Below are 11,631 nucleotides of genomic sequence, written 5' to 3'. Positions count from 1 at the left end.
TTTTTTTTTTTTTTTTTTTTTTTTTTTTTTTTTTTTCTCATCTGGGAGAGCGCGAACCGATGTGTCGCATGCTCTCGTTGTAAGGAGTTTTCATGATGGGGGTAAGCCAATCGGAGTATGCAACATAAATGGACAAACGGTTTTTGTGCGCACGGTCCCTCGTGCCTACACGAAAGCGCGCCTCCAGAAGACCACGTTTCCCTTGGAGTCGCCTGACACCATGAGGGTGTCGATGTCGTTTACGACCACGGCCATGACGGGTGCCTGCGGAGGGGTGGGGGAAAATGAGGAGATAAATGAGGGGTGACAATTGGTGCAACGAGTGAAGTGTCCCACGTGGGCGTCTCGTCCATTGCGCTGTGCTCTCCGCCGCTCTGTACACCGCTCTGTTCACCGCGGCGTGCACCGCGCTGTCCACCGCTTCCACTCCGTGTGATGCCCCACCTTGTGATGTTTGAGAAAGACGAGCCTGTAGTTGGACTGGGGCAAGAGGGAGCAGATGTAAATGTTTCCATCCTCGGAGCCTGAAATGACCCAGCCCCCGCCGAACTTGGAGTAGGTGTTTCGTATGGGTAGCAGCGCGTGATTAATTCTAATACGATGTTTCACTGACAGACTTGTGAGGACCACTCCCTTGGGTCCATACACACATTCAATAATACCCATATGGTTGTCACACGAGTTCACAATGATTAAAGGAGAACTCAAAAAAGGTTGCTTCGGAACAAATCTTATACAAGTTATGGGTGAAAGCGAAAAAAGTAATTTGAATCGAATTTCCACACGCTCATTATGTATTATTTCCAATATATATATGGTGCCATTCTTAGACCCTGCAAAGATATTAAGTCCAGTATCATCCATCTCGAGTGTCCTGATCTCACTTTCAAGTTTAATTTTTTGATGCACGTGACCTGTGTTTAGGTTTACCATGCGAAGGAGGGATGTGCAGTTGGAACAAAGGAACAGGTCCAGATTGGTGGGCAGCAACAACACGGAGAGAGTAGCAGAAGAGTCTGAAAAAACTTTCAACAGAAATCCGGTGCTGACCTCCCATATTTTTATGGTGCGGTCAATTGAGGAAGAAATAATTTTTTCTTCTGTGAAAGTGAAGACGAGACATGTGATGGCTTTCTTGTGGCCTGACAGCTTGGTCATGAGCTTGGCGGACGTGATGTTCGCATTGTCCTCCCCGTCGTCGCGGTCACAGCTAAGGCCGCCAACCCCGCTAGTAGCGCCAGTACCCCCAGTACCGCCAGTACCGCTAACGGAGCCCGCCTGGTAGAAGTAGTAGCCGCCGTGGGCGCTCTCCAGGGGGGTGCGCAAACACTTGTACACGTAAATGACTCCGTCCTTGCACCCCACGGCGAGCAGTGTGTGCATCTTGTTAATGGAGTCGCGCCCGATGAGCAAATAAGTGATAGGAACACTCCCCTTGAGGGTAATTTCATAAATAGGCTGCAACCCTTTCCCCATTTCCACACTATACTTTTTACTTCCATACACATAACTGTTTAAAGGCATAGACTCCCTCAGGAATTGTACAGGTGAATTTTTCTTCTGATTAACATTACAAAGGGATTTAAATGAGTTAACCATGGAGTACACACTATTGTATTTGTTAGGCTGCGTCGCTTGTTCGTCCCTCTTTGGTGTGAAATATTTTGAAGGAAATTCTTCCTCAGGGGATAGTATATTCAAATGATTCATATGGAAAAATTTTTCCATAAACGATTTTTCTGTATTCTCCATTTTCTGTGTATGTATATATGTATGGTTGTATTCACCTGGAGGGAGACCTTCTCCTCCCATTTCTTTAGCCAAGTGATAATATTTATCTGATGAGTGCTGCCACGGAATCACATCTTCATTCTTATGCATGTTGTATGTTTGCCCAGGAAGGGAACACAAGTAGTAGGCCTTGGCTCCACAAACAAAATTATTTACAATATCGTATATATCTAGTGCCTTAACATAATGTGCACTGCATGCTTTAGCAACTCGCAATGAGTAAGAAACATCACATGTGTTTTGTTTCATGTTTATTTTTTCATTGAATATATTTTCTAGTAGGTAAAGTTTAGTCCTTCTCTTTACATTTGTTAAAGCTGCTTCTTGAAGAAGGTGTAAGGCTGGATGAATGGAATCACTGTTACTTGAATCGAACACAACAACGATACATGCAGAATTCTTTATCAAATTCAAAAGACCTTCTTCTGCACTCCTGCTACAACTATACATACAATCACATATTTTTACTGAACAAGACTTATGTGTCACAACATACGTGTCGTATATAAATGAATTACTCTCATCTGTATTTTTTTTTTTATTTTTTCTTAACAAATTAAGATTTATTTCATCTCCTATTCTAACAAACAGATCTTCCAGTAAACTTGTCTTGCCAACTCCCTTGGGCCCACACATCAGTATGTCCACATCCCTTCCCTTTTGGCGGTGCGTTGTTCTTCGTACATTCACGTGTTCATCGCACCTGTCTCCGCTTCGTGCAACTCTCTTTTCAACACATTGCTCGGTGCAAGTCTCACTATGCTGTTCATTCGCGCGTCTCTCCTCACCTGACCCCCTCTGTAACAACTTCGCCGATTGTCCTCCACACTCAACGCACACTTCCTTCCTTTTAAAGTGAGACAGAATCCCTAGCAACTGATTGTATCGTTCATTCAGTGCGTTGTGCTTCTTTAAGTATTCCTTATTTTCTGACTCCAATTTGTTTATTTTGGTCAGGAGGGTTTCTACATCGTCTGGGCGTGGAAGTGTGTCAACCTCTGGTACCGCGGTGGTAACAGACGTTGCAGCTGATGCCTCGGCTACCACAGTGTCTTCTCTACGGGGTAGGGCAGGTGCCACCCTTATCCTTGTGCACTCGGTAGGTAATTCACTGCTAGAGGATGGCGTATTAGCCTGAGTCAGCTTCTCCATCAAGCCCTTAATCACATTTTCATTTTCCCTGTTGTTCCTTTCCAGCATGTCGACTCTTTTGGCTAGCTTTTCCACACTAGCAAACGCTTTTAACAATTTATTTTCAGCTTCCATTTTTTTTTTTCTTTCATTTTCAATTTCCTTCACTAGGCATTGGTTTCTCTGAATAAGAGCTCCGATTTCTTTGGCTTCCTCCTTTAGTCTCCTCAACTGTCTCCTTGCTAAAATTTCCTTCCACTTGTATTGTATTTTATGAGCAGCTCGTTTCATATTATTAAATAATTTCCTCTCCTTGTACATCTTCCAGGTAGCTTTTATAACACTTGCGTAGTGATTAATTTTGTAGTCCTCGTAATGCTTCCTTGTTAAGTACCCTCTTATGTGTGCTTGTATAATGATGGCACATTTTCTCTTGTGCAGGAAAGCTTTTCTTACACTATAACCATATATGTGGAGACAAATGAGTTGTGTGGCTCGCTGTACCTTTGTGCGTTCATTTCGAATGACCAAAAGGATATGTCTGACCCACCTCTGCAACAACACTACCTTCTTCTTCATCGTGATGAAAAGTTTCCTCTGCCGGTACGCTTTGTAATTTTTTTGTATGACTATTGCTTGCGTGGATCTGAAATCACTTCTTAGGGTGGACAAAATATTGTATGCATCGCTTTTAAAAAAGCAAAGAGATTTACCCACTGCCCAGATGAGGGCACTACAAGTATTATTATTATAAGATATACCTTTATAATCACCATTAACATCTTTGTTCATACCTCCCCTGACTGCAGCTTCTTCTTTCTGTCTCTGTTCCTTCGCTTCCCCTAATGAGCGAACTAAGTTTTGTATGGCGTCACATTGGTGTAGCTGCTTCAACACAAAGGTGGCCTTCTGTGCCCAGGATTTTGCTTGATAATCCTTAAATAGCTTTTTCCCTTCCTTGTTAAGCAAAATAGAATAATCCTTTACACAGTCTGTGTGTGTAAGTCGAATAGGATACCCAGAACGACTAACCTTTATGGCTTGTAACACTCCTCCATACTTGAGTTGCTCATTTACAGAAACACGATCGAATATGTCCGGCACGTTGTGAGCATTAGGTTTAATGCACCTGATAAAATGGGGTTGCGTTTGTTTTATCCTGTTCATAAGTTGGTGAAGCTGTTCCTTGAATTCACTGGAAACCGTTTGAAACCTTGTTTTTTCTACATTCCTTCGTAAATATTTATAAAAAAGAGATGAGGTGTATTCACTCTGGCTGTTCAGAAGAACCTTCTGTACATCTGAAGACAGCTGGTCTTTATTTTTTTCCAAAAACCCTGAAGAATTATAAGTAACTTTTCCTGCAAAATGAACAATAACAAATGAGGACGGGTCCGTCTTCACAGCCATAAATTTATTCCTTCCATTACTGACAGCAGAACTGTGCTTACTAATAATTTTGCTACAAAAGGTTTTGTCCTTGCCAGATGGAACATAACATTCTTCATCTAACATACAAAACACACCATATGGTTTTGATTCAAGTAAATGGATCGATTCTGCATTGTCCGGAAAGTCTAATGGATCCCATTCAATTCCTTCATCAACGTATAACTTTTCTTCACACTTAAATATGAAGTTGTTAAAAAATTGCTGCAAGCACTCATTTGTGTAGTTGATACATAATTGCTCAAATGAATTGAATGCAAAAGATTCGAACCCAAATATATCTAGAACCCCACAAAAGAGCAGATTCATGTCTTCTAAAAACCCTACTGATTCATTTGTTCTTTCAACTACCTTTAAAAAAAGACACCCATAAATGGCTCTTGCTAGTGCATCCCTCACGTCATTCGATACGACAGCATTCACTGGCTTTTTATAACATTCATTATTTGCTACAATGGTTCTGTAACAGAGAGCATTTTTCAATTCTTCTGCATCTACATCTAAAAAAGATGCAGCTTTATGCAAATCCGAAAGGGAATCATCCATAATGTGACACTCTTCCTTACTTTCATCATTACTGAATAGGACGTTGCCGATATATAAGATCCCTTCTAGCACACGGAAAATTTGATGCTGCTCTTGTTCACTTATGCCTATGGTCTGCATGGCGTACACCGTCGTCTCGAACAACTCCAGCTCGTTGACGTCGCTCAGCTCGTGCACGCTCGACTTGGTCAGGTACCGGAAGTGCTCGTGGGTTTGGAAGCCAGTCAGGTCTATGCGCACCGGCTTTGCGCCCATCTCGGGGTCCCTGTACTTTTCCGTGGCGGGGAAGCGGTACTCGCGTGGGGTGTGCACTTCGTCTGCGGCTTCCCCCGCTGCGTCCGCCTCTATTTCCCCCTTGGCCGCTTCCTGCTCCGCCGCTTCGCTGATCGCCTCCCTGGCGGCCCTGCAGAGCTGGTAGAAAATGTGGTAGTTGCGCTCGCCCTCCTGCTGGTAGCAAACCCGCACCTTTTCCAGAAGGTAGGTCCTAATCTTGGCGCCGCACAATTTCCCCTTGGTGTAGTACTGACCCCTCCCCCTGCGGTCCAAAGAAAACTGCAGTTCAATGTACTTGCCAAATCGACTCGAGTTGTCATTCCTCAACGTCCTGGCATTTCCAAACGCCTCCAGCAAAGGGTTACTTTCTAATATTTGGCATTCAATAAGGGATTTATTTTTAACGTCTGATCCTGCACAAGCAAGAAACTTCATCACGTACTTGGTAGACTCAGTCTTGCCTGCACCCGACTCTCCACTTATTAATATCGTTTGAGGTTTATTATGTTGACACATCCCAAGGTAGGCACTATTCGCCGTGGAAAAAATGTGGGGGCTTTTTGACTGAATCGGTTGTACATGCTTAGCGAGCATATCGTCAGAGTACAAATCTGGAATGACCTTAAATGGGTTCACAGCTATTAGAATCGGTCCAGTAAGAGTATATATTTCATCAATATCAAATCGCACATTCAGGCTGTGTAGAATGGATGCTTCATGGAGATGAGTCAGATTTGTTAAGTCCGCGGGGGCTGAAACGCCACTCGAATCGAATACATCTAGGGGGGGGGGGGAAGACACAGCAAAAAATGTAGCATCATAAGGGCATATCCTCTTGGGGGGGGAGAATCACATTTTTTGGGGGTATGTTTGGACTACCCACCCTTGCCACCCTGTAATGATCGTGACGCACACATATGCGTACCCAAATTTCTAAGGTAGAACTCATCCTTCTCCTTCAGAACAACGATCTCGTCATCCTCTGTCTTGGCCACCAGGTCCGTTTCTTCCTTTATGATTTCGGCGCAGACCCACACCTGATGTGAGACGGAAGCGGAAGCGCAAGCGGTTAAGGCACTGGAAGCTAAGTCGTTTGTGCCATCCACGTCGCGTGGGATAGGGAACAAACAACAAAACGCCCTCAAAAAGGCGGTAAACAAAAAGGGGGAAGCAAAAAGGAGGCAGCAAAAAGGATGCGGCACGGACAGACAGCCTAGCAAACGACACACATATAACCACGCAACGGAGACCTCTTTCCATGGCCGGCAAAAAGACTTACCTTTTGTTTATCCCTGACGAAGATCTTCGTCCCAATGACACACTTGTTAACAGAATCCATGAGGTGGAGCGGAGCGCGTTCGCATTCGTCTTTGGTCTTGGCCAGTGCCTACAGGTGCAACGTGGGTTCCGGCCGCAGTCGCCCCTTCCAGGGTGCTCACCTTTTGTGATGTGGGTGTTACGCTAACAAAACGGCACGCTGGCGGGGCGATACACTGGCGGGGCGACACACTGGCGGGACGCGATCGTTCTGTCCCCTTTGTGCATGCAATTGTCACCGTGTCCACTATGCCTTCTATATATGTGTTGTCTTACGTGGTGTGATGGGCCACTGATGACACAAAAGGAGTGGTGTCACCATGAGACGGGGGTCCCCTTCCTCCTGGGAAGAGTAAACGATTCACTTAGGGAAGACGTCTCCACATAGACGCACACAATGGAATTAAATAATTAAATAAATAAATAAAAAGCGCAACATTTAGCGGCGTTGTAACAGTGAAGCAAAATTGTGGTTGTGATAACTCCGAGCTCGTGTGACAAAAAGACAAAAAAAAAAAAAAAAAAAAAAAAAAAAAAAATCCCCATGTTGCATGTATTGTATAGCATATGACCCGGTTTGTGTTCCGCGCCAGGGAAAGAAAAAAAAAAAAAAAAAAAAAAAAAAAAAAAACGAAAGGCAAAGTTAAAAAAGGCGCAATGAAAAAAGGCAACTCGCGTGAGGGATGGATGGTGAATTAAGTGCCCCCCCCTCCCGATCAAATAACACTTGGAAGGCAGCGAGCTGGCTCAGGGAGGGGGAAAAACATTCTGCTGCTTCCCTTTTCAAAGTCTAACCCAAGTGCCACTATGTGTGTGTGCATGGGGGAGAGGTGACGCGTATGCACGACTTGGGGTCATCCCGCCGCCCTACCGCTTTGCTGCCCTGCTCTCTTCTGTGGACCCCCTGGGTGGAGGCTCCTCACCCAGTACACACCAAAGCGGACTGCTTGCGTACGCCCCACAGTAGCAAAAAAGAATATATATATATATATAAATAAAATAAATACGGGGCAGCACAAAGTGAAGTCTCAACCCCTGCGACAGTTGTCCAGTGGTAAGCAGAAAGGGGAAACACACCTTCGAAGGGATTACCCTAAAGTATGTGCCCTTCGCCTTTGTACACGCTCCTCTCACTTGGACCCGTCCAACACAGCGTTCGTTTTCTGAATGTTCCTCTTGCAATCCTCAATTTCGTTGCACAGCTGAATTTTTTTATAATTATATTCGTTACACTCTTTCTCGGTCGGAGCGGCCCCTTCCTTGTGTTGCACTCCAAGGGCGACCAGCTGATTATACTGATCGACCTTTTCTTTCAGTTCCGTCATCAGCTCGGCTTGATACATCTTCATGCCTTCCTTAATGTTTTCTTCCCTGCAACTGGAATTCCTCATTTCAGAAAAAGTTTTCTCTGCACTCTGTATTGCCTCCCTTCTCTCCTCGTCTGTTAAGACAGCTAGAGAGCAACTGGGGGGAAGGACTTTACATTTGTAACCAAAGAAAAGCTCGCTGAGTTTTTTTTTTTCCAAATTTCGATTCTGTTCAATTCGTGCAGGAAGCTGTTTTATGCACTCGTAGTTTTTTGTGTCCTCCAAAATTTTCGCCAGCGGCTTCCTGTGCGGTATTGCGTCTATGGGGTGTTCCTTCGGGGCGGGCTCTGCGGGGGGGTGGTGTCAATTGGCGAGATTAGAAGCTGACCGGGTTAGAAGGTCACTTATGCAGAGGTAGCAAAAGCGGCTGCGCCCTGGGGAGAGATGCCCCACACCCTCGTAATGGGCACCCACTTTTGAACTCCGAGTAGCTGACTTGAGGACGAGTCCTCCTTTCCACTTCAACAGGTTCACTCATCTGCGCATCATCCTTAGTAGCCCTCTTCGTCCTGATCAGGGCGGGGGTTATTTTGCTCTTCTCCCCATACAAGTTATAAAGGAGCTTCCCTGCCTTGGTACCAAGCCCGAAAGACTTCCAAAAATTTGTGTGCGTGTCTGGTGTTTTATATTTTATGTCCTCTTCATCACTTGTACTTTTTACATTCTCATGGCCGTTCTCGTTTTCTCCCCCGGTGGCGTCTTCACTTGTATCGTTTGTCATCATATGTGATGAGCTCTACTGGACTTATAATGTGCACAGGGACGCAGAAAAAAAAAAAAAAATGAGTAGCAGCGGGGTGATCATTTGAGGAAAAGTTCGCCTAATGTGAAATGAGTATAGTTAGAGAGAGAGAGAGAAGCACACCAAAATAAATCTTTTGTGGAAGAAGGGGGGGGAGGAGGACACCTCGCCAAACCACGATGTAGAGTCTCACGATGAGGAAAAGGACCAGCGCGGTCATTCCGCGAACCTGCGTAGCAGTTCCAAATGGGGACCCCTTTTCCCATTTCAGCATTTGTTACGATTGCCCTGGCGCACTTGTGCGCTTTACGTGCGTGTCTTGAGCGAGTGCTCCTCCGCCAATCGGCGCGACGTACCAGACGGATTGAAGTTTAAAAGAAGACGTCTTTTTCTCCAGGGGTAAAAAAAAAAAAAAAAATCACACCTTACCTTTAAAAGAAAACATTTTTTTTTGTTTAAAAGGAAATTTTTCATGTGGAAAGAAAAATGGAATATCGTGTGACCGAGTGGGGGGTTGATTCGGGCGGTAGGTGAACAAGTCCTTCCCTCCTTTTTACACGTGTCCGTTTGGGAAAACGTTAAGAATTGTCCATTTGGGAAAGCGTTAAGAATTGTCCATTCGGGAAAACGTTGAGAAGAGTCAGGAACGGGTGAGTTGCAATGCGCATATATTGGTCACAGCAAGTTACACTAGCGTTTTCGTTTTCGCTGGCATACGCCCTGGCAATGTAAGAAAAAAAAAAAAAAAAAAAAAAAAAAAAAAAAAATTCCCCCAACGGCTAGCATATCCCTGAGCCTTTTTTTTTGTGGGAAGCACGGGGATGTGGGTTTCTCCCACATGTGTGTGTTCTTACGTTGAAAGGGAAGGGGCGTGTGTGCTTGAACATGTCCCCATTTGGCCATCCGGGAAGAGTTCCTGCGCCCTCCAATGCGACGCCAATACGTCGCCACTACGACGCCACCGCTTCGCCACCGCTACATCACTGAAAGAGGAACTGCTCGTTCATGTGCCACACCTGGAGGGAGTTGTCCACGCCCACGGTGGCCACCAACAAGGTGTTGCAGTTGGCCCAAGAAAGGTCATACACACTTCCAACATGACCCCCATGGACAAAGAGCAGCTGCTTTGGGATCTTCTTAGGATTATTATAAATATCATCCTCGAGTTTTTGTACATGAGAATAATTTAAAGAGTTCCTCGAAATGTCCCAAATACATGCTGTGCCATCATCTGAACAGGATCCAAAAATGCCTGACTGCATCAGGCAAAATTTAATTCGATTAATACTCTGTGTGTGATAGTCTATTTGAAGAAGAGACCCCTTCTCGTATCTCAAATCCCAAATGGAAACTAACCCATCTGCATACCCACAACAAAAAGTGTATTCAGAAAAAGTATCAAATGAAAAAGTGTTCATGGGTGCATCACGATCTTTAAAATTTAATTCCGCTTTCGAAAAAAATGTTTTGCTCCTCACATCATACAAACTCATATACCCATTGTCATCACAAACCCCCAAGACATTTTTAAACTTGGGATGAAAAAAAATATCATTCAGGGACGTCTCTTCATTTTTATGTATCCACGTACATAAAGGACTCAAGGTTGGTGTATTTTCGTAAACCCTAAGATTATAATCAGCACTTTTCCCCGTTTTGTTTATTCCATATGTCCTGGGTACTTCATTACTCTTCGTTCCTTTGTTTATATCCCAGAGGCATATACTTCCATCAGACGCACACGAGGCCAGAAGTAAGTTGCTCATGTTTACTTCACCAAGGCCATCCTCATTACTCTCTTCTTCATTTGCTTCATCCTCCGTTGTACCCTTCGTATTAGTCCCGTCTGTTGCTTCCGTCGCATCAGGGTCGACCTCCTCCTTAAACGTACTGCTTTGTTTGGAACAGCTATCATACACGCGATTAATGTTCCAGCATAACCCACTACCTTCACTGTTGTGTCCCTTGAGGATCATCTGAGGGTAGCACGTGGATGTATCTGAGGGGAACGAAGGATGCTTCGTATAATCAAATAATAATATATTTCCATTGCATGTCTGGGTTACAATAAAAAACGAATTGCTTGGTAGGTGAGTAGCTCTTATGACTTCTCCTGGGTGCAGTAACTTGGCTTTTACTTCAAAGGAAGGGAGTGGGTAGCCCCTTTTTTTCTTTTTATTGTTAATAAACCCTGTGTAATTTTCAAACTGCAACACGTCCTCCTTTGTTGAGTACAGGGGAGCCTTTACCTCCCCAATGTACACGTATTCTGAATCCTGATTAGACGTATGTGTGCCGAGCAGAATTTTATTTGTGAAGTAATTCGTCTTGGCTTTGAAGGAGTTATCCACTCCTATGAACTCGACCGTCAGGGAGGGCCACTCCAGCTTGTTCCTTAGAAGCGCGTTGTATAAGAATGGCGTGTTCCTCCTCCAGATGATATACCTCTCGTTGCTGATGTCCACGCACGCCTCGTTTCCGCTACTCCCATTGTTGCCACTACCGCCACTATTACCGCTGTGCGGTTCCGTCTCCGCAGGACTCCGTCCTTCATACGAATCGCGCAGGTCAAAGTTCCTATTCCTTTCCCGCACGACGTCCATCATGTTTGCAGAAATGCTCCTCCCCTTTAACACAGTGAAAAACGTGAGTAAACTAAAAGGCTACCTCTTCCTCTACGCATGCTCAGGGGGGTGGTCACACTGAGCCGGACTTAGGCTTCGCGTGCCCTCACGTGTGTACATACATATATATACATATATATATATAATGAGGAGGCATCATGTGGGAACACTTGCCCATTTCAGTCGCCCAGGGGGAGAGGGGCCACACATGCGGCCTGGAAAATTACGAATCGTCTTGTGAGATCGCGCGTATGATAGGGTGAGCCTGGAAATTCGATCGAAGGGCACAAAAAGTGGTCTTTAGCTCCTTTGCAGGCCTTTTGCACATTTCACAAAATTTGAAAAAAACGCTTTGTGTGCCTGCCATCTAATGCGTTCTTTTTATGTATCT

The 11,631-nt window shown here is 44.7% G+C and overlaps 3 protein-coding genes across 3 annotated transcripts; all 3 read right to left on the bottom strand.

The window, feature by feature from the left end:
* Nucleotides 1–165: 165 nt before the first annotated feature.
* AK88_00330 (uncharacterized protein) lies at nucleotides 166–6,529 on the bottom strand (the record flags this gene model as incomplete). The annotated part of the gene is made up of 4 exons (XM_012477981.1): nucleotides 166–264; nucleotides 445–5,969; nucleotides 6,116–6,227; nucleotides 6,470–6,529. 4 exons carry the CDS (start codon nucleotides 6,527–6,529, stop codon nucleotides 166–168), a joined length of 5,796 nt encoding a protein of 1,931 aa, XP_012333404.1.
* Nucleotides 6,530–7,637: 1,108 nt separating this feature from the next.
* On the bottom strand, nucleotides 7,638–8,598 carry AK88_00329 (uncharacterized protein; the record flags this gene model as incomplete). The annotated part of the gene is made up of 2 exons (XM_012477980.1): nucleotides 7,638–8,161; nucleotides 8,289–8,598. 2 exons carry the CDS (start codon nucleotides 8,596–8,598, stop codon nucleotides 7,638–7,640), a joined length of 834 nt encoding a protein of 277 aa, XP_012333403.1.
* A 998-nt stretch (nucleotides 8,599–9,596) lies between these two features.
* AK88_00328 (uncharacterized protein) lies at nucleotides 9,597–11,222 on the bottom strand (the record flags this gene model as incomplete). The annotated part of the gene is made up of 1 exon (XM_012477979.1): nucleotides 9,597–11,222. One exon carries the CDS (start codon nucleotides 11,220–11,222, stop codon nucleotides 9,597–9,599), a length of 1,626 nt encoding a protein of 541 aa, XP_012333402.1.
* Nucleotides 11,223–11,631: the final 409 nt, after the last annotated feature.

The sequence above is a fragment of the Plasmodium fragile genome (assembly GCF_000956335.1).
Source record: "Plasmodium fragile strain nilgiri unplaced genomic scaffold supercont1.3, whole genome shotgun sequence".
In the NCBI taxonomy this organism is placed as follows: domain Eukaryota; phylum Apicomplexa; class Aconoidasida; order Haemosporida; family Plasmodiidae; genus Plasmodium; species Plasmodium fragile.
The sequence above is the reverse complement of the archived record's forward strand: the minus strand, read 5'-3'. Positions and strand labels throughout refer to the sequence as shown.